The sequence below is a fragment of the Marmota monax genome, unplaced genomic scaffold (assembly GCF_021218885.2).
Source record: "Marmota monax isolate L192 unplaced genomic scaffold, Marmota_monax_Labrador192_F-V1.1 WCK01_AAM20220418_F8-fsc00165, whole genome shotgun sequence".
NCBI classification, from domain to species: Eukaryota; Metazoa; Chordata; class Mammalia; order Rodentia; family Sciuridae; genus Marmota; species Marmota monax.
In genome coordinates, this window is record NW_026693851.1 from 3,316,452 (window position 1) to 3,339,541 (window position 23,090).

Here is a 23,090-nt window from a genome sequence, read left to right on the forward strand (position 1 = left end):
TTTCACAAAAATATAATCTTCTTAACACATAAAGAATAGCTCATTCAAAATACACACTGAATAAAGACTAAGAAAAATATTTAGATAAAAATAGGTAAATGCTGACTATAAAGAATATATATTTTGTTTGTCAGAACACGTAGGGTATAGCATATCAAACTTTCTATTCTCTGATGGAATAAAATATTCATACTGAGTTACTTGCATTACAGGCTTCTTCTTAATCATATAAAGAAATCATAAGATACAATCCTCTATTTCAATACCTAAGTCAACATGCTAATTAAAATGAGGCCCCTTATGAAACAAGAAGAACAGAGTTCTCTTTCAGTAATAATCACTCTAATACCATTATCCAGAATTTCCCATTCTAGTCTTCCAGAGGGACAAAGGTTTTACATAAGTGATAATGAGCCCCAAACTGCATGATTAATCACAGGACCAAATCATCTGGAGTCCCATGAGAATTCTAAAAACTATTATAAAATATTTAAACTAGAAACAACAACAAAACACCCAGGGCTGAGGGTATATATCAGTGGTAGAATGCTTGCCTAGTATGCATGGGGCCCTGGGTTTAATCTTCAGTACTGTGATACAAAACGAAAACCCCAGAAGTTCAGCATATTCTAGCACAGAATCACAGAAGTATTACCATTCTTGATGGTAATATAATTTTACTGAAAGTGTTAATACCTTTCAATAGTTGAGATTAGCCATACTTTTTTTATTCTCAGAAGTGTCTCTTATAGACTCTTTAGAATATAAGAGATACAATTGAGAAAATTTTAAAATTCAATTAATTTTAATTTCATTCAACCCTTTCAAAAATCTGGAGAGAAAAATAATGAAGATTGAATATAGAAAATATCAAAACACTGCAATGGCAGTTGGGAACAGAGGCAACACTAATCAATATGTGTGATGGTCAACTACCAGTAAAGGAGGAAAAGCATGAAAATATCTATGAATCTGGTGAATCAACCAAACTTGTGGACAGGAAAGGTCAAAAAACAGCCAGTCTAGGCAGTGATGAAATTAGGCTAGAAGCAGCAGTAGTGCTGGGAAGAAAATGAATAATTTGTGTGTAGTTAGCATGCCAATCAACTTGCCTACCAAGCTCAACACCCTCTTTCAGCTTACCCTGTGCTCAGTCTATTGTTCCCTTTGAATAAGGATAGGAGAATTTACAGTAAGCTATGGTTGAATGGAACAAAGGAAGGAAGAGGCAAACCACTGGCTGGCCAGCAGCCTCAAGATTTTCTTTTGAAATTTTCTTTAAAGACATAGAAACCAGCAGCAGTGTCTTGACTCAAAAGGCTGCAATGTCATCTATATAGAATCAGGGAAAGTTGTTATCCAAGAATCAAGCATGGGAGACTTCTATTACCAACAAGAACTATGGAAAAAGTCCTGCTTCCTGATGTATTCATCATGATCCACACAGAACTGGGCTGCACTTAGTTTCCTGTCCTTGGTGTGTGTGTGTGGAATTCTCTGTTAATAAACTGTGCTAATTTTAATGGCCTCTTTTCTTTCCACAAAAGAACTTTTACTATAATGGAAGATAAACCGATTTTAAAAGGCTGTTAGGTCCAACAAGTAGAAAAGCTGATGCTATTAACAAGCTTATAAGCTATAATTAGCAAGTTAAACTTTATCAGTTGATAGTGATGAAGCACTAAAGTTTAAATAAATATAGTAAAAGGAGTCAACACTTCTTAAGAATGCAACTAATATGTACTAGGCCCTGTTTTAACAGTTTCATATACATTTAGATAGTTAACCCTCCCCAAAACTGTGTGAGCTAGGTTACTATTCTTGCCCTACTTTACTATATGAGAAAATAAGAAATTAGAAGAGAGGAAACTCATTTTCTCACCATCAAACTGACCAACATAATTACATTAACACCCATATACTCTACCTTGCTATTTCAGGGGATGAACTGTCATCACTTAAGATAGTGAAAAAACAAGTCACAGAATGGACAAAGATATTTGCTTTTATACATCTGACATAAGACTCTCATCCATAAAATACAAAAAGTTCTTTCTAATCCACAAGAAAAAGATAATCCAATTTAAAAGCATGGCAAAGATTTTTTTTTAAAATTATAGATTAACTTCATTGTGTAGATATCAGAATATCCAGATGTGCTCTTCCTTTTTGTATTGGTTTTAGTGATATTGTTCAAATAATTTGTTCAACTAATTTTCAAATCTATCAGTATAAAGTTACTCATAATATCCTTTTAGAATTTTTAATGTCAGAGGGTATATGGGCTAGCCTCTTCTTCATTGCTGCTATTGATAATTCATCATCTCTCCTTCTTTCTTCTTGAATAGCCTTGCTAGAAGATTATCAAGTATATTAATCTTTTTACAAACATCTACTTTTAGTTTTGTTAATTTTCTTCTGTACAACTGTTTAAATTTTATTAAGTTTGTGTTCTTCATTTAAGCCTTTTTTCTTTTTTATGTTTATATATATATATATATATAATTTGTTTTAATTAGTTATACATGACAGTAAAATATATTTATGCACTTTGGTATGTGTGTGGAATATAATGGGATATAATTTAGATGGGATATAATTTCTCATTTTTCTGAGTGTACATGTTGCAGAATCATATTGGTCATGCAGTCACATATATTCATACAGTAATAATGTCTGCTTCATTCTACTATCTTTCCTATCCCCATATCCCCACCTCTTCCCTCCCATCACTTCCCTCTACCTAATCTAAGGTAACGCTATTCTTTCCTAGTGACTCCCTGCCTTATTGTGAATTTGCATCCGCATATTAGAGAAAACATTCAGCCTTTGGTTTTGTTGGATTGGCTTATTTGGCTTAGCATGATATTCTCCAACTTCAACAATTTCCTAGCAAATTCCATAATTTACTCTTCTTTAAAGCTGAGTAATATTCCATTGAGTGTATATATATATATATATATATATATATATACTCAATGGAATATATATATTCCATTATATATATATATATATATATATATATATATATATATCACATTTTCTTTATCCATTCATCTATTGAGGGACACCTAGATTGGTTCCATAGTCTAGCTATTGTGAATTGAGCTGCTATAAATATTGATGTGGCTGCATCATTATAGTATGCTGATTTTAAGTCCTCTGGATATAAACCAAGGAGTAAGATAACTAGGTCAAATGGTGGTTCCATTCCCAATTTTCTGAGGAATCTCCATACTGCTTTCCATAGTGGTTGCACCAATTTGCAGTCCCACTAGCAATGTATGAGTGTATCTTTTCCCCCCACATCCTCATCAATTTATTGTTGCCTGTATTTTTGATGATTGCCATTCTGACTGGAGTGAGATGAAATCTTAAGAGCAGTTTTGATTTGCATTTCTCTAATAGCTAGAGATGTTGAACACTTTTTTTATACATTTGTTGATCGACTGTATTTCTTCTTCTGTGAAGTGTCTGTTCAGTTCCTTAGCCCATTTATTGATTGGGTTATTTGATTTTTTGTTAAGTTTTTTGAGTTCTTTACATACCCTAGAGATTAATGCTTTATTGGAGCTGGGTGTGGTAAAGATTTTCTCCCAATCTGTAGGCTCTCTCCTCATTTTATTAATTGCTTCCTTTGTTGAGAAAAAGCTTTTTAATTTGAATCTATCCCATTTATTAATTCTTGATTTTACTTCTTGCACTTTAGGAGTCTTGTAAGGAAGTCAGATCCTAGGCCAACATAGTGAAGATTTGAGCCTATTTTTTCTTCTATTAGGCACAGGGTCTCTGTTTTAGTGCCTAGGCCTTTGATCCACTTTGAGTTGATTTTTGTGCAGGGTGAGAGATAGAGGTTTAATTTCATTTTGGTACATATGGATTTCCAGTAAACCTTTTTTATTCTAAGCACAGTTTTATATATCATTTTCATTATCATTACTTTCTAAATATATTTCAGTTTTGATTATGAGTTCCCCTTTTATCCCTGAGCATTTAAAAGTTCTCAGTTTCACTCATAAAAGTGTTTCTACTTCCTTGTTGTTTTGTTGTTACTGATCCCAGCTTAATTCCATTAAATAACATACTCTATGACCCTAATCTCTGAAATTCATTGAAATGAATTATGGCTCATCAAATGATTAATCTTTGTACATATCCTGTGTATGTCTGATAAGAGTATGTATTTTGCAGTTAGCTTTTTAAAGAAATATATATTCCATTGTCCTAGAATTCAGATTTATTTCTGTATTTTGAACTTTAATTAAAATTACTTAAAAGCCCATAATCTTTATCCCTCACAGATCTGTTTCGATTATCTTTTTTATTCTTCTTGATTCCAGTCATTGATCTTTGTTGATACATTTGATGAATTCTGACTGAACAATGGACATTGTTTACAAAATTTTTTAGCATTCAGATACCACCTTTCTCCAGAGCAATTTTTTTTTCTTGGCAGGAGTACAGAATACTAGAAAATCACCCTGTACCACTTAGACACCACCTTTAGGCCTTTTTTGGAATAATCTTCCAAATTTACCTTAATCCCAAAGTAAAGTCCTGCTGGGGCTTTAAATGAAAGCCTGGAGTTTTTACGGCACTCTCCCATCTTGTTTGCCCTTGAACTTTTGATATCTATATCTCCAGTACAAGGCTGTGAAATCTTCAATTAGTTTTTTGATCTCTTACCCGCTGCTTTCATTCTGGTTTATGGACCTTGTTCTTCTCTCTCTCTCCCTCCCCCCCTCCCCCCCCCCCCCCCCATCCTACAGATAACTAAGAGTTGAGTGCAACCACCTCAGAAAATCATACTCTCAACTTCAGACACATTTATCTGCAATTCTTTCCCCTAAATCCTGGTTTCACTGGAAGTTCCATGCTCCAACTTCTATTTTACTAGCCCAGTACACTGAAAAGAACCACTTTCACCTCCACCACTCTCCCCTCTATAACTATGATGTGAACAAAGATCCTCAGGCTCAAGCCAACATGAATATGAGGTTCACCCAATATAACCCTTCTCTCCAGGTTGTGGTCACTCAAGTTCTCATGCCATGGTTTTCCTTTTATGCCTTAAATATGTTGCTTTGCATATTTTCTTCAATCTTTATAGTTATTCTTGGTATGAGTGACCCCTGATATAAGCTATTTTGTTGTCACTGGATCCAGAAACTAATACTTTTTCTTACTTCAATGATCATTTCTTCTTTTAGATTCCAATTACACCCTTGTATTAGATTTGCACTCCTCCTTTCTCTGTATGTTCCATAAAGCACTGAGTTGACCTAAACATGTAAATCAGATTACAGTACTCTACTGTTTAAAACAAGGGGGGAAAAGGTAGAAAAGAAACCTTCAAACAGTTCCCCACTGCACTCAGAATGACATCCAAACTCTTAATTTTAACCATATCTTCTATTCTATACCTTGCTTACTATAATCAATATTTGCACAGGACATTTCTTTCCTTAATTTATGTCTTAGGTCAAAGGTTACTTTCACACAGAAGTCTTCTATAACCACAATATCTGTGTGTATCCTCTACTACCACTCCTGTTACTTTGTAAGTTCTTAACTTGTTTGAATTTTTCAAGGCCCTGGAGATACTAATATATTCTCTCTCTCTCTCTCTCTCTCTGGAGATACTTATTCTCTCTCTCTCTCTCTCTCTCTCTCTCTCTCTCTCTCTCTCTCTCTCTCACACACACACACACACACACACATTTCTTTATTACATTATTAAAATGTAATGTACATAACATTTGCTCTTTGTCATCTTTTTCACCTATTTTTATAAGTTTTTGGCATATAGTAGGTATTCAATATATACTTGTTGAAGGAGATAAGTAACTTGCTTACAGTTGTTCAGTATTTAAGCTATTGCTAACAAGTAGAGAGAAATAATGACATAATGATAACAGTGTGTTAGAATGATTCTTCTGAAGCTAGAATTTTAAGTGGAAACTACATAAAACAAATAGGTAGAATCCGAATATCTCTAGTTTCTGTGTGAGAAACTATTTTATATTTATTTTATTTATTGGGGGGTCCTGGGAATTGATCTCAGGGGCACTCAACCACTGAGCCACATCTCCAGCCCTATTGTATTTTATTTAGAGACAGGGTCTCACTGAGCTGCTTAGTGCCTTGCTTTTGCTGAGGCTGGCTTGCAATCCTCCTGCCTTGGCCTCCGGAGCTGCTGGGATTATAGGCATGTGCCACCATGCCCAGCTATTTTTATTTTTAAAGCTTTCCGAGGTTTTCTGACACTCTTTCCAAGTTGGGACCAACACAATAAAGACTTGGGAATAGGAAATTTCAAGTGGAGGTTAAGAGAGGAGAAAAAGATTTGGGCATTGAATAATGGGAAATAATAATTAAAATTTTTCCTTCTCAATACTATCTTATTATAAAGTTCTAATTATTTGATATTCTGGTCCATCTGAAGGACAGAGTAAGCAAGGAGACCAAAAAAAAAAAAAAGGATTGGGGATATATGTCATAAGATTGTATTACTATGTTCAAATTCTTACCTATTAGAGGCACTCAATAAAATTTGATGGGTGGAAGGTATGTAGTATGCATTGTATGTATATGGTTAGATGATGTAACTAGTATATTCAGAAAATGGTTTAGGTATGTTCAATTCCACAATAATAGAATATAGCAAAAGCAACCACAAACTAGGAAAGCCAAACCTTGCTAAAAACTGCTCTTAGGAAATAAAGAATACCATGCTGTTTTTGTTACTATTGTATAAAGGCATGAATTGGTATGAACATACTCTATATACAAAGATATGAAAAACTGTACTCTATATGTGTAATAAGAAATGTAATGCATTCCACTGTCATGTATTTTAAAAAATAAAATCAATACAACTAAAAATAATAATAAAATAAAAGCAATGAAAGGTTCTCAAAAATGGTAAAAAAAAAAAAAAAGAAATAAAGAAAAAGTGGGGGGAAAACCCTACACAACATATGCCAGAAGGTTATAAGAACTCAAGAAAACCAAAGGGCTCATATTTTGAAATCAAGAAAATATAAAAGAGAAAAAAAGATTTCTTTAACTTGAAACCAAGGGAAGTAAGTGCAAAGACAGTAAAAGTAGTACTAAAGATAAAATTAGTAGTGGTTTTCATCACAGAACATCTAATATGCTTATAAATAATTTTCCAAGAACAGATTCAGGTGAGTTCAGAAAAGCATGAAATAAGTTGGTTACTGTTGAGATGAAGTCAATTTTCTAGGAGTGCTAATTCCAGTCTGAAATACAAGTAAGTTTAGGATAGTAATTCCATGTCTCAGAAGCCCTGCATGTTACAAAAAGAGGCATGCTGCATACCTAAGAGGGAGACTATGGACATGATCTTCAGCTCAAATATTCCATTCTACTCTTATGCTATGTTTAGATTTGGGAAATAGACTCAACTTGTCACAGACCAACCAAAAAAAGGGAATAGTCTTTTAACCTAAAGAGATTAATTTCAGATTTCTCATGGTGACCAGTTTCTCCAATATGAGTTTAAGTGGCACAGAGGTACCAGGACACAGACAATCCTGATTCAATTAATTCAGCTAAATTTAAAGAATGTGACTATGAGTATAGCTCAGTGGTAGAGCATTGTCTATTATGTATGAGGTTTGGGGTTCAATCCCAGCACTGGCTTGAGTGCGGCAGGAGGTAAAACACTTAAAGAATGTTTCTATATCAAATTGGTCATTGCTCCATAGTGCATCTTGAACTGTCATCTGTACAACACTAAAAATGTAATCAGAGTAAATCTAGATCCTTATATAGTATTTTAAAAATAAAGCTGTTTTGGTCCCAAGCACTTTGAGCTATAAATTAATATCAGGTATGTTTGGTGCTTCCACTCTAGTATATTTTTTCTCATGTGTTAAGGCAGGATGACAGTGCTACATATGCTAAGAAGTTCTTTAAGACTGAAGCTCTACAGCTTTACAAACCTGCCATCTGAAGCATTTATTTAATTCTTCAATCCTAATACTTGACAGTGTGACTACTGATTAAGTACTTTGCTTTCCTCACTGCAATGAATAAAGACAGATCTAATTTTTGCCCACAGACTTCTCCCAGTATATCAAGCAAATAATAGAATCTCTCTCTCCACTAACTGGAATCTGTTTGAGGCATGAGAAAAACAAAGATATAAATACAGGATTTGGAACATAATTTTTCTGTGGTGTTTTGATACTCAACACTAGTTCTTTACAGAATAAACATTACCTCTCTGCAGGACAACATCCTGTTGTGCGGGGACTATTCCCAAGAGTCTCATTAAGAGAGGTAGGCAGCCAGGGTTTGGTTCCTTTGGTCCACCCAAATCCAAATGCTACATTTCTAATGTTTGTTAACTTCTCAATTACCTTTTGTATTTTGAAGAAATGCTAGTTCTAAAAATATACCCTTTCTTCTATTGAACAGACTTAGAATGTACTTGTCATATACATGTCTCTGACTTTAAATTTGAAAATGAGAAAGTTTATGTATCATAAAACTTTATTTTTATAGATCTGATTCATCCAAATTATAATTAGTCTTCTAATCTTAACCAAAAGAAACTAAAATATTATTCTTAAATCATAAGAAAACATGAAAGTAGAAGTGACACAAACTCAACCAAGATGCAGTTACAATTTTATAATTCTAAAGAAATGAACTGAATTATGTCAACTGTCAAAGTATACATAACTAATTTAAACCCAATAAAAATATAAATGAATAAACAAATAAAAAACATAAATAAAATTCCTAATTAAAGCTGATATAGATCAGCAGCTGTCTTTTTACAATTTTAAAAATTACTGAGGACCCTAAAATAGCCTTTACACAGGTTATATCAAAATTTACTATATTATAAGTTAAAACTAAAAATTTTCAGAACATTGGGTAATTTTAAAAACATATTAGCATAAATTAACATTTTATGAAAAATTACTGTTTTCCATAAACAAAAATATTAGTGAGACAAGTGGCTTGATTTTACATTTTTTCAAATTTCTTTAATGTCTGGGTTAATAAAAGAGAATTAGACATCTGCTTCTGCACTCCATCAGCTACAATGTGTTGTTTTGGTTGAAGTATAGGCAGAAAATCTTTCCTTGCACATAGTTGGAAAAGGGAGTATTTTAATAGTCTTTTTAGATAAGTGTAGATATTCTCCCTGGAATCTACTACAAATCTCAGTAAGTAATAATTTATTAAAAGGCAGTTACAACGTGGACTATGTAGCCAAATCACTAAATTTTTAGCATTATATCGCATTAAATTCTTTAGTCTATTTGGAACTTTGAATTACTCTTCTATCCACAAATGATCTTGTAATTTCAGGAATTGTTCATTATAAAAATATGAGTTATACAGATCTGCCAAAATGTTAAAAAATGTAATTAAATAGTTAAAATTGCATTTGCTAATATCAGCAACCATATTATTAGAAAAGTATTTATCAACCTTTATCAAGTCATCAAGCCTAAGATGATGAATTTAAGTTTTCCAAAAGTGGAGTTCTTACTTCAAAGCTTTAGTTTTACCACTAGCAATGAATACAGTCAGCTGCTTTCTGAAGTGATTGCTCCAGGAAGAAAGCTTATGCTTTAAATTTTTTTCCAAGAAAATGTCTGCCAAATGATGAAGTCTAAAAAAAATATATAGTTTTAAAGTTTCTTTCTAGTAAAAATACAGTCTTAAATGAAGACTATTCAAACAATTCAAACACTGCAGAACTAACTACCTTTCTCCAGGTAACCATAATATATCAATATGCTATAGAAATGTTTATGCCTATTTCCCCTTTTTTCACTCAGGAAATTAAAAAGACATATACTCAAAAGTTGAGATTTAATAAAATTAAGGTTTACTGCATCATCATAGACATTCTTACAGGAAACTGGCTTTTTCATGATGAGTGTATGGTAAGGAAGAACTCAATGACTACTAATTCACTTTGCTGCCACCACCTCAATTTGTACCAAGGCACGAGGATTTTCACTTACCATTAGCAGTGCAAATATTAACACAGTAAAAAGTCAAATAACATGAGATCATAGAACCTTACAGAAAAGGTCTTGGAGACCCCCAGATTTCTGCAGGACACTGTTTGAGAGCCACTGGCTTAGATAATTCAAGATGTTAAAACAGAAAATATTTTATCTCACTTCTTAAAAGGAAATTTGTGGTGAGTAGTTTCATATCTTCCTGATATTCAAGACGCACAGTGAAGACTCATGAACATTCTAGAATAACTACTTGCAATGAAAAAAAGAAAAAAAAGAGGGTTCTGAAATTTTTTACAGCAAAAAATTCAAATATTTTATATATATGTTAAAAAGCACTTACAATTAGATTATACATATTACATATTATCAATGTCTTACCTTAGCTCTAGAGGAACTGACATTTTCCATATTTTCAATGCTGCAGATACAATTCTGAGAAACTTTCCGGCAAGCCACTCTGATATAGTCCCAGAAGCTACGAGGACTCTCATAACCAAACCAGGTTACTTGACCTTCAGGAGATAAATTGTAATACAAAATAAAAGAAAACTGGAATAGAAAATTAAAAATACAAGAACAATAAAATTCTGAAAAATAGAGAATACTATAGTGTGCTAATGTAAAAGGGGTATGGATTTAGGTGTTGAAAATTCTGAAATCTAATCCCATTCTACCTTTAGTTGTGTTACTTTGGAAAACTGACTTAATGAATCTGGATCACAGTTTTTCTTAACAATAAAATCAAGGCAAATGAAATTAAAAGTAATTAGATGCTAAAAATATCTTGTAGCTCAATATTTTATTATCTAAGACAGTCTTACAAAATGCACAAAAGACCTTCCTTATGTTTCCCGTATATGAGTTAAACATGAATTTAAACATCTCCAGGTGAATTTTAAACCTTACTTTGAAAAACAGAAAAAATACTGTCAATTCTTTTCTCCCTCTTTATAGGTTATTTCAAAAGGTGAAACAATGTATGCTCTATCCAATAAGCAAATAAAATCAATTAGCATCCCATATTCACTGATAATTCACAATCTTCTAAACATATTATAAAGCTCCCCTATGTCACTCATTTGCTCTCATCTAGTCACTAATCCATGACAACTCCAGGTATTTCCCATGCTCATCTCTCAAATTTGGGTAATTATGTATCTACTTATGACCAAATGCTCCACTAGATGTATGTTGTATTAATATTTCTATGTAGGGCTCTGAGTAGTGGGTTCATGAAAGCCATTTTTGTACTTATATTTTTAAGTGGGATATAAGAGACATCTTTCTTCATTTGTCTGCAGTGATAAGTCATCTTACCCAGGGAAGTTGCTTAAATCTTAATATAGAAAGACTTGCTTTTATATTTTAAATATGTGCCTCTTTATTGTGAATTATTTATTCATCTCAAACCTTCCCTTTCCTAGTAATAACTTCTTTCCAGAGACATCAAAAAGTGTTCCTGTCAGCAAGCACCATTTTAGAAGCAATGTCTAAGATGCTATTTAAATGGTTCTCAAGGGCAGCACATCTGAATAACTGGACTGCCTTTAGAAATACTCATCCCTGGTTTTCCTGCAAACTGAATAATCAAAACCATTAGGGGAGGGCCCAGGCATGGGTATTTTTTAAAACGTTTCCCTGGCATTTCTAATGATGTACTGATGGTTAATCAAACAACAGAAATCCAAACAGTCATGATTCAGCACTCAGGACATCTTAAAAGCCCCTCTCTTCCAGTAAGCTGTGTGAGATCTCTACAGTTAGTCCCACTGGTTGGCACAGCACCCTGTGCTTACTCATTATATTTTTTTTCTTTACTTGATTATCTCACATTAGGTGATAAAATCACTAAGGCAGTGATTGCATCTTATTTTCCTTTCAATCAATTTCCAGCACTTCACACCATGTTTGGCTCACAGTAGGCATTCAATAAATTACTTATTTTTTCAATAAATAAACTGATAAATTAGCACAAAACAAATCATCTTAATCACAATGAGCATAAAACCTTAAAATTTTAAAGTATTTTCATAGTAAGTTTTGGTGAGAATCTGGTTTTGAGTTGTCTGTATATAGATTACAATATCAAATATTTTAGACAAACATATTTACCTGTGTCTACATATAAATAAAAACACAAAGCACATGTAAATCTTTATTCAAGTAACTAAATAATTCAGTATCTCTTTAAAAATCATATCTTACTACTATAAATAGATATCTATAAGCATATTTAAATCTCTCTTCTTCCTCTTAATCTCTTTCCATCATTTTCCTTTGGCCACTCTCTTCTCTGAGGTAAAAAAATTCCTGCTGCCGGACGCGGTGGTACACGCCTGTAATGCTAACAGCTCAGGAGGCTGACACAGGAGGATAGCAAGTTCAAAGCCAGCCTCAGCAAAAGCAAGGAACTAAGTAACTCAGTGAGACTCTGTCTCTAATAAAATACAAAAATTGGGCTGGGGATGTGGCTCAGTGGTTAAGTGCCTCTGAGTTCAATCCCTGGTCTTCCCCCCAACCCCCCACCCCAGGCCAAAGAAAAAAAAATCCTGGTATAATACTTCCCTATAGTTTTTCTTAAGGATGCTTTTCAAGTTACTCACCTGTTAGCCCTCTGAAGGACTGATACAGGGGAGTAAGGATGCCTTGGAGGTTAATAACATGTTTTTTTTTTTTTTGAGTCAGGTGAATCTTAACTAGATCGAGTTCTAGCTATGTGATATTAACTAAATAACTTAAATTCACTGTATAAGTCTGAGCCTCTTCTATAAATTGAGAATAATGCTAGCATCTACCTGATATCATTAGGATTAGATGAGACAAAGTAGCATTGAGCCTAGTTAATACCAAATATTAGGAAAGTGTTCATTATTGCTTCTGTTATTACTGTTTAAAAAAAGTTCCCCTTGCACCACAAACAAGTAAGAATAATATGCAAAGTTAAATTTTTCTCATTACTTGCTGAGAATTTAGACAAAATTTTGAAATTTACTTTCTAATCCAACCTTTCACCATATCAACGCTTCCAAATGTATCTCCTCAAAATGTTTTTAGTCTCAACTAGTCTTCCTTGCCTTCCATTTTTTGACAACATTCTATAATTTTTTCAATGAGAGGTATAGCTACCAAGAAATGGAATACTACACACTGTCAGAGAAGAAAGAATCATAAGAATTCTCTGCTAGAGTTAAATCTCTGTAAAAGGCAATACAGGAGACAAAGTAAGAGAAGCAGGCAAAGAAAAGGCAACACTGTATTAACTAGTGCAACCACCCAGAGAGGTAAGCAAAGAGAAAGGTAAAGCAAAGATTTCCACACCAAGAATTTCCTTTGTAAGGAAATAAATAAGAGCCTAGCCCTTTTGCATTAGAGGATGATTTACTTTCCTACAATACAACTTGAAAACTTCTCAAGAGTTCCAAATGTCTGAGGAAAATAATTTGTAAGTTTTAAAGTATAGCTGTCAAAACTCTAAAATATAACAAAGCCCCATTATGGAGGAAAGGAAACAAATCAAGGCATGGGTTGAACAAGGAGTGGGCACTCCAAACCCATAGGACTGGTGCTATGGGTAGGCTACACTGACTGTAAGACTTTGACCCAAAACATAATGGCAAGATTTCCCAGATTACAGTCTGAGAGACTAATTAACAGATGGATATCATCAGGACTTGCAGGGCCTTAAATAAACCAGATTATCTTCACAATATCAACTTATCAACTCAACATACAAGATGTAAGGATCTTTCTTCCTGGTCCATGTGCCTGCAACATTTCAAAATGAGAATCTTATTCAAGACACTGAACTTTTCACATTCAGAAGGATGGACTTTAAGAGAAAGTAGATTCCCTTCAAAGAACCTCTCATGTAAATTTTCTACATATCCCAGAATTTTATTGAAATCATTCTACATCTATAGGGAATTCAATTTAATTAAATATAACAGTAGTGCTCAATTGGTTATTTCAGATATTATCATTATTTGAATATCACTTTTGTTTCAACATAGATTTATTACTAGTAAAAGTTCATAACTAATTTTTAACAGGAAGAGTAAAAAACCAAAGCTACAAGGTGATCTTGCCTTATTTAAAAATAAAGACTGAAGTAACAAATAACCACTCCTAAGATATTTTCATGTTCTTTAAACATAACCACAAAAGCAAATCAAATAGCAAGAAACTATTTTATGTCTTGGAGAAATTTTATTCTAAAGACGAGATATGCTATTACTAACAATTCTCTTTTTAAAGTTCTAGATGAAGACAGATATATAATATACTTTCAGTTATAAGTATTCTTAGAAGTTGTCACTGTTTACCAAAAATTTTGCAAAACTTACCCTCAAACCATCAATCCAATTTCAGTTAATTTTAAGCAGAAATATGTGGTGAAAAGTTCGTTGGACTAAAAGACAATCAGTTACTGACAGCTATGGTGTATTTCCCACAAAAATACCTCATTTTCAGTATCAAAAATGATCTGTGGCCAGGCAAGGTGACACACGCTTGTAATCCCAGTGGCTAGGGAGGCTGAGGCAGGAAGATCGTGAATTCAAAGCCAGCCTCAGCAAAAGCAAAGCGCTAAGCAACTCACTGAGAACTGTCTCTAAATAAAATAAAAAATAGGGCTGAGGATGTGGCTTAGTGGTGGAGTGCCTCTGAGCTCAATCCCCAGTACCCAGCCCCCAATCAAAAAAAATTGGTCTGTGATCTCTAGGGTCCAATGTTACTCTAAAATTAACTTTTCTATACTCTAAAATGAGACATGTATTCATATCCTATAAGGTATCTGTGCTTTCCTGTATCTTGTTTTGTGGCCAAAATCAGATCTTCTAGGAACAGAAACTAAATTTTTTATAGTTCTCTACTAAACAGTGGCTAACAATGGATCATCTTTTAACAATGTAACAGAAAATATAAATGAATCTGTGAATTGACTTCCTTTCTCCACTTTTGTAATGATAAATGAAGCTGGTCTCATAACTTAAGTTCTATATTACCTACCTAACAATAGCAAAGACTATTACCTTTAGAGCTGATGTTTATCTAGACAAGGTATGAAGAACAAGCTAGTCCCACCAAATTTTAACAAATTACTCTGATACTGTAAAATGTTGTAGATACTTAAAGGAAATTGGTTACTTATGGTATTATTTTGACACTGTATTAACATTTAGATATTAAGCTTTTAACTTTTCACTTTAAATTTTTTTATAATTTTTATTTTTGTTTTAATTATACATGACAGTAGAATGAAATTATATACTTCAATATATCATACATAGATGAGATATAATTTTTCTGAGTGTACATGTTGCAGAATTATATTGGTAATATAGTCACATATACACATAACAGTAATAATGTCTGTTTCATTTTACTATCTTCCCTATCTACCCATCCCCTCCCTTCCCCTTTCATCACTTCCCTCTACCTAATCTAAGGTAATGCTATTCTTCCTTAGTGCCCCCTGTCTTATTGTGAATTAGCATCCACATATTAGAGAAACTATTCAGTCTTTGGTTTTGTGGGATTGGCTTATTTTGCTTAGCATGATATTCTCCAACTCCAACCATTTACTGGCAAATTCCATAATTTTACTCTTCTTTAAAGCTGAGTAATATTCCAATTTTTATAGTTGCAATCCTTTTTTACCAACTTAGAAGAACCAGCTTAACATTCTCCACTATCTTTTTATTACAAAAAGAAAATTTCCCCATTTCCAAGAAGTCAGATCCTTTCCTTTAAAAGAAGTATTACTAGCATTAGTTGAGGTTTACCTTTAGATAACCCAACTTTGAAGGTTAAATTTTAATTTTCTACCTAAAATCTCATATTAATATTCAAAAAAAGGAACAACATTCAACACTGAAAAATAATTTGTTACACTTTAAACAGAATCTGACTCAATTGTACTTACACTGCTAGCCTGAAGCAAATCATCAAGCCACTATATCATCTAGAAAATAATTAGTATCTTTTGTTACAGATAATTTAATATCTGGAATGAAATATATTATAAACATATAAAAATATCTTAAGTATATGTCTATACCAATAAATGAGTCAATTATTACTTTTTCAAAACAACAACAACAAAAAAACCAGGATAACCAGGTTCAAGAAAAATGTGAAAACCTAATTGACTCACTGGATTTTTATCCCAGCAATTTTAAACTCTCCCAATTGGTGTACAATGGTGTTTTCCTATTCTTTACATTAACATTAAGCATTAACATAATACCTAAAATGCTGGTGGACTGAATTAGAACACTGAAGGCCGAAGTATACAGAGAGCTATACCTATTTGCATAACCCTGAAGAAATAAAGCATGACTTGTTTTAGTAGTGATTAAGGCTACAGATATAGAACATAAAGCAAAAGTAATTGTTTAAAATGATTACTTGTGGGAATCAGGATTAAGGAAATGAAAAGACATGTGTTTCCTACATTTCATCCTTTATCCTACTATAATCTTAAGAAAATAATGACTATTTCTTTTCTAATTAAAAATATAACAAAAGGCTAGACCAGAAGCAGAAAGGGCCACCAGTGATTTGTATATAGCAGGAACTCAATAGAAAACATTTTGAATAAGCATATAAAGGTATGCATTTTACCTGGGAGAAACTTGAAAATAAAATTCTCACTAGTGGTTCAAGAATGACAAAGCAGTTGTTGTTAATAGCTCCCGACTATGTTCTACTGAAAGATGAGAAAATTCACATAACTTCCCTGAGCCCCCAGTTTGCATGTAATTAAATACTATTATACAGCACTTACAAAATTGAGGAAATAAACTTTATGTCATTAAGTTATAATAAAATATAAAGAAGACTTATATGCATAAGTAAAAAAAATAATAATAATGATTAAAACCAGGGAACTTAATAGAAATATACAAGGTCATATGGGAAAGGAACAATAATATATACTTATATTGTGTGGGTTTAGAAAGAGATTTTAATTTAAAAATTAGCATAAGCGTACTTGTGCTCTCTGGGTTTTAAAAAAACAAAAATTAAATGAAAGCTTTGCAAGACCCATGCAATATTCTATAAAAGATCACTTATCTGTTATAGCCCTCCCTGGTAAGTCAATGCCATGCTCCCGTGCAGCTCAGTGGCAGGAGACATCACAGGCATAGAGTACCTTGAAGAGGTATTTGGAGAGAAACCAGCCATCTACAACTTTGAGAAATCTCTTTTTAAAAAATGAACAACAACAACAAAACAGATATTTAAGAAACCTGCCATTAAGTTTATAATTCCAAACTGAATAGTCCAAATAAGATGACTATACATAATCTCAAAGCAGTAAACACCACTTTTACCTACCAAATAAAATGAATTAAATTAGGATGAATGTGATCTACACTTAACAAGTAAATCAAGCTGGTCAGCTGCAACCTGTTCTTTTGGAGAGGCTAGGGTATCTCCTGGTCTTAGCAATAAGTGAGCAATAACTGTTCCATGTTGATTTCTACCTCTATCATACTTACCCAAAAGTAACAAGCTGATGATGACAGCAGACTTCAAAATGGGCAACACCTTGACTGAATTTATTCATTCTATACCTCAGAATTTATAATAAGATTGGTTATGAAAAATTACTCACTTTTGGACTATCTGGCTCAGAAAGTTTTTAACCTTAAAAATAAATACAAAAAGTTTTTGACATTAACTTCATTATAAGTTATAAACAAATGCATTTTAAAAGAACAGTTCTATTTTTTTTTTTTTGCCCACTTAGTGTTAAGGTTTCTGTGTCCTTTTCTTTTTGATATGAGGACAGCACTTTGATATCAAGTAAAATGTTCCTAATTATTAAGTATAACCACACTCACCATGTTCTTACCCTATGGAAAATACTTCTTTATTTGCTAATTTCCACTTATTATTTTTAACAACTCCCACTATAAATCTTTGCTATGTTATTTGAAAACAGCTAGAATAATTATATGGGAAAACTCCAAAGACAAATTTCTGGAATCCCATTCCCAACAAATGATGTTTTTTCATCTCATGAGCAAACACTGAAATCTCCAATACAACATGGTCCCACACCTCTCCAAATACTTAGATACTGCGAAAAGACAAATACAGTAAATAATGAGAATAGAAAAATGAAAGATCTACACAGTCTCCCACATCCATGTCTCTACCATTCACTCTTTATTCTCCTATATCCATTTGTAACATTTTAACAAATACTAAGTTTTGAAACACATATCTAAAAGGATCTATAATTCAGTACCCTCGTTGAAGGCCATATTAGAACATAATGTTCCTGCTACAACTACAAAAAACTAAAGCAAAAATTTCTCAATACAGAAGTGCAAATCAAAACAGAATGCTTTTCCTTGCAAATAATACCAGTTCTTAATGTTTAAGCCATATTTATTAGCTCTACCATGAAACAAGGTTGTTTATTTTGTGATTTATAGATCCAAAAATTAAGCAAAGCAATAACAACTTTCATAAAAATATTAAAGGATTTTACTTCAAAAAGTTTATCAAATAAACTATTACATGACCAGACTTATGCTATACCTCAATCCCTCATACAAACTGGTAAACAATTACTGAATCTATTATAAAAATCAATTTATAGACTGTATTTTTAAAAGCTGTTAGTATGCTAGTCTTTGTGTCCTAGTTACATGTATTATTTTCATCTTAGCTGTGAAAGACCAAGAAATTTTTTTTTACTAATTAAAACATTTCCAGTTATTTGTGGTATATAATTGCTTTGATCCTAATTTAATGCCTCATTCTACAACAATTAAAAGCAATCAGAAGCATTCAGATCAAACAATACACTAAATTCCAAATTATCTGTAGTCAAATTTTATCAACTCTCACATTTTATAGATGGGAAAAGAGAGGCCCAAAGAGACCTGCCAAGATCCAGCACACATCCTTTCCCCTGTACCCTCATGTTGATCTACTCCTTTGGCTATAGGCAAGACCTGACAGAAGGAAGAGAATCAGTCAGCTTGTTTTCCTGGTTGATTTTGAGTTCTCATTGACAGCTCCAGAAATAAGAGGGGGAAATGAGGTAGTGCAACATGTACTGTATCTGGGGTAAATATTTTTCATATAAAATTTTAACCCTTAGCATGGTGGTTGCTTTCTCTACCTCAGATGAGTGACAAAGTTCACATTATTTCAATATGGCCCAAAGCTTGCTTGACTGTAGAAAAGGTTCTCATTTGCAATTGAAATAAAACATTTTGCTATAAGTATATATAATGTTATAAGATATGTAATGTTAAAAGTACTTTAACATTAAGTAGCTTAGAAAACCAATTTCAAAAAGTATTTTGTTCAAGAACAAAATTCATTCAAATACACTATTATGATCATAATACAGACAGATATTAGTTTCTGAAATTTTAGTCAAAAGAAGAATCCACTGAGAGATGAACACACAACAGATTGCTTAATCACACTGAAGATACAGGATTTCCTGATCCAAAAAGTATGTATCTTTCAAAGAAAAGAAAATTAATACAACTTCATAATCTTATTAATGTCAAAATTAGCCCTCATTACAGAAAAGATTACTAAGCAGGCTTTAAGCAAATGAATTTGCCTTGGTGATAAGGCAAATGTGAGTCTAATTCATGAATATGATTATTCTTCCATATTTTTCATGTTAGCACTATTCTAACTCTAGCTTTTGATTAATTTCTACTTCTTTGATGATTGAACCACATTATGATGACTGATATAATTCAGTAATTGTTAACAATTATGCTGAAGATAAACTTCTTTGTTTCTGCTACATTTATTCTAATTTTCTTTCTTTCTCTCTGTGTGTATATATGCATTTTTCTAGTAAAGATGCAGGTAGGTACCTCTATTTCTAAATGTGCCATCTCTTCTCTATGTGTGTGTGTATACACACACACACACACACACACACACACATACACACACATTTTTCTAATGCAGTTGCAGGTAGATGGCTCTAGTTTTAAATGTGTTAATATGGATTACTGAAAAAACTCCTCAATGAATCTGTAAACTTACTGCCATTTGTAAGGCAAATAAAAAAAACTAATTATAAATTAACTAATAGTAATTCAGGCTTTTCATAGGCTTCTCTTTAATTGGCAATACTGAATAGAACATATTTTAATCTGTTACTAATAATATTAATTCAAGTTTTTATCTAAAATTTTGAATCTTCAAAGCAGTATTTATATATGAGAAAAATTATTCAGTGAAACAGTATTTTACAATTGTGATATGTACTGTACTTCAGCTAATAATAAAATCTTCTATGTGACCATTTTTCATCCTTAGCAGGTTCTGAAATTAAAACGAAGTATTATATGGAAATTTTCTTAAACTTTTAAAGGTTGATTTAAAATGCCATTTATAGTTACATGGTGGATATATTAGCAATAAAGCTCTTTGTTCATTAATTTAAGAATTTTAAAAATATTAAATACCTAAATGACACAAATATTTTTAAAAGTCATAATAATGTTAAAAAGGAAATACAAAAACTTTTAATAAAATAATATTAAATCACATGAAAAATAGCACTAATTTACATAGTGGCAGCTATTAATGGACAGAAATTAAATTAATCTTTCCATAAAATTAAAATATTTTAATTTATGGAAATGAGAGTAATAAAAGAACAATTATATATTATAACAAAGTATTTGAACAAGGCTCATTAAGAAACTATTAAGAGATATGTAAAAATTTAGAGTAAAAATACAGTGTATAAAAAAACAGGCATTCAAAATTTTAAACTGCAATCAATTCTTAAACATGGCATATATTACAAAAAACAAATCATATATTAGAATGAGAACTTAGCATGAGAGCTTTGGTAAAGTAACTTGCCTTCAAGAAAAATACATAAAAAGACACAAATTTATAAATGATTTTGAAGGGAGCACCTTCAAATTGAAATTAGAAAATCAGAAAAATGAAGAAACTGATATTATAGCCTACAAAAATGAACATAGTCCCCTAAATTGTGCAATCTATTCCTTGTTCTAGAAAATGAGAAACATCTATTCCTTTAAATGAGCAATATTAGAGCATTAAAGTGACCCAAGCTATTACTGGATTTATGTAACTGAATTTACAAGAGAGAACTTTACATGACTGAAATAAACTGTGACTTGATAATTATAAGCACTATAAAATGCTCTGTGCTTATTTAAAAACACACACACACACACACACACACACACACACGGTAAATTAGAAATGTCCCATTATTTTTCTGGTGAACACTCAAAGAGCTACAAAACAGATAAACATTAATATGGAATACTACTAGGGAACATTAGCTCATATTAAATCCAAGAAACTAGATTATCTGGTAGAATCCACAATTTGTTTAACTCTCTGTCATACATTTTAAAAAGACATTTAAAAAAACTTAGATAATTTTATCAATAGAATGTGTGTCTTTCCAATAATATTTTTTTCTATGTGGTACTCTCCTTTAGTTTCTTCTATATGGTACTCTACCTCAGAGGCCAAATCTAAATTTTCAATCATTTGATTTGAAAGGGTTTTGAAAGTTAAGTTCCTATAACTTAAACCTGAAAATTTCTCCAGAGTAATTAACTTAAAAACTATTAATAAATAAAACTCTTTAGTAAATATATAAATTGGGAGATTAAAATGACTTGAAATTTCTGGTCTGATTTTAAATATAAAGGCCATTTTGTCTATATCTTCTAATAAACACAAACACCTGAGATACTGTTCCTACTTTTCACCTAGAAATACCCAGAGCAAGCATAGTAACCGGGAGTGCTATGACAATCACATAACTCAAACAGAGGCAGGTGCCCATGTACATGGGGGTGTTGTTTTAGAATTTTTGATATTCACCATTGTGTAAAACAGTATAACAGTATGAAAAATATTTCAAATGTTTTAAAACAAATCATAAACTAGTGAAAAATAAGCATAAATTAAAGTAATAAACTACCAACAGTAATTATGTAAAGAGACTAACAATAAAGTATGAAAAAAGTCATTATTGATAAAAACAGGATATATATATATAAACTAGCTCTGTGTGATATAAATAGTTAATTTTCTTTTATCCCAGAGTAATTAAAAAGACTCACTCCACAAAACAAGTAGCCAAAGGTGATAAATAGGAATTTAAAAAACAGAATAAACATGAAACTATTTTCAAATTCATTTGCAAATAAATACAAATCAAAATAACAATATATATACATGTATATGAACATATATATGACATGTACATATATACAAACATATAAGTGGAAGGCCAAAAAGATACTTTCCCCTACAAAATTAAAAGTGAGATATGGGAAAAAGAACAATCACATATATTATTGTTGGTACAGCCTTTCTGGTAGACAACTTAGCAATGTACATTAAATTCAAAATGTATATACCTTTTGATTCCAGTAATTATAATTATAATTCATTAGCTATTACTATCATCATTAGGAAATAACTTTTTAAATTATGGTACTCAGTAAAAGTGGCATACAACAGCATGTTTAAGAAAAGGAAAATTTAGAGTAAATCAATAGGAAATTCATTATGATTCACTCATACAATGAATACCAGTTACCTGTTAAACATCAAACAGAAAAATACTGGTGCATGAATGTTTATAGCAGCATTATTTATAAGAGCAAAAATGTAAAATCAATCCAAATGTCCACTGACTGATGAATGGGCACACAAGATGTGTATGTCATACAGTGGAATATCATTCAGTCAGTAAAAGGAGTGAAATGGTGACACATGCAACAACAACAATGAACCTTGAAATACGCTAAATGAAAGAAGACAAACACAAAAGATCATTTATTTTGTGGTTCCATGTGTATGAAATGTCCAGAATAAATCAGGGGATGGGTAAGGGTGAAGAAAGAAATGACAACTTGATTGATAAGAGTTTCTTTTAGTGCTGATAAAAATGTTCTGGAATTAGATATCAGTGATAGTTGTATGACTCTATAATTACACAAAAAACTGATCTGTGTATTTTTAAATGTTTAAAATAGTGAATTTTATATTTAAACTCAAATT

At 31.9% G+C, this 23,090-nt stretch overlaps 2 protein-coding genes across 3 annotated transcripts in view; one reads left to right on the forward strand and one right to left on the reverse strand.

Annotated features, from left to right (window-relative positions):
• Rundc3b (RUN domain containing 3B) overlaps positions 1 to 23,090 on the reverse strand; it is a 145,738-nt gene that overhangs the window by 83,677 nt on the left and 38,971 nt on the right. For both annotated transcript variants that reach the window (XM_046462456.2, XM_046462457.2), the window contains exon 3: positions 10,401 to 10,534. In XM_046462456.2, coding sequence (XP_046318412.1) covers positions 10,401 to 10,534 — 134 coding nt within the window. The remainder of the gene's footprint in view (positions 1 to 10,400; positions 10,535 to 23,090) is intronic.
• The window catches only part of Abcb1 (ATP binding cassette subfamily B member 1), a 181,514-nt gene that overhangs the window by 2,548 nt on the left and 155,876 nt on the right, over positions 1 to 23,090 (forward strand). The gene's annotated exons all lie outside the window — the stretch shown is intronic.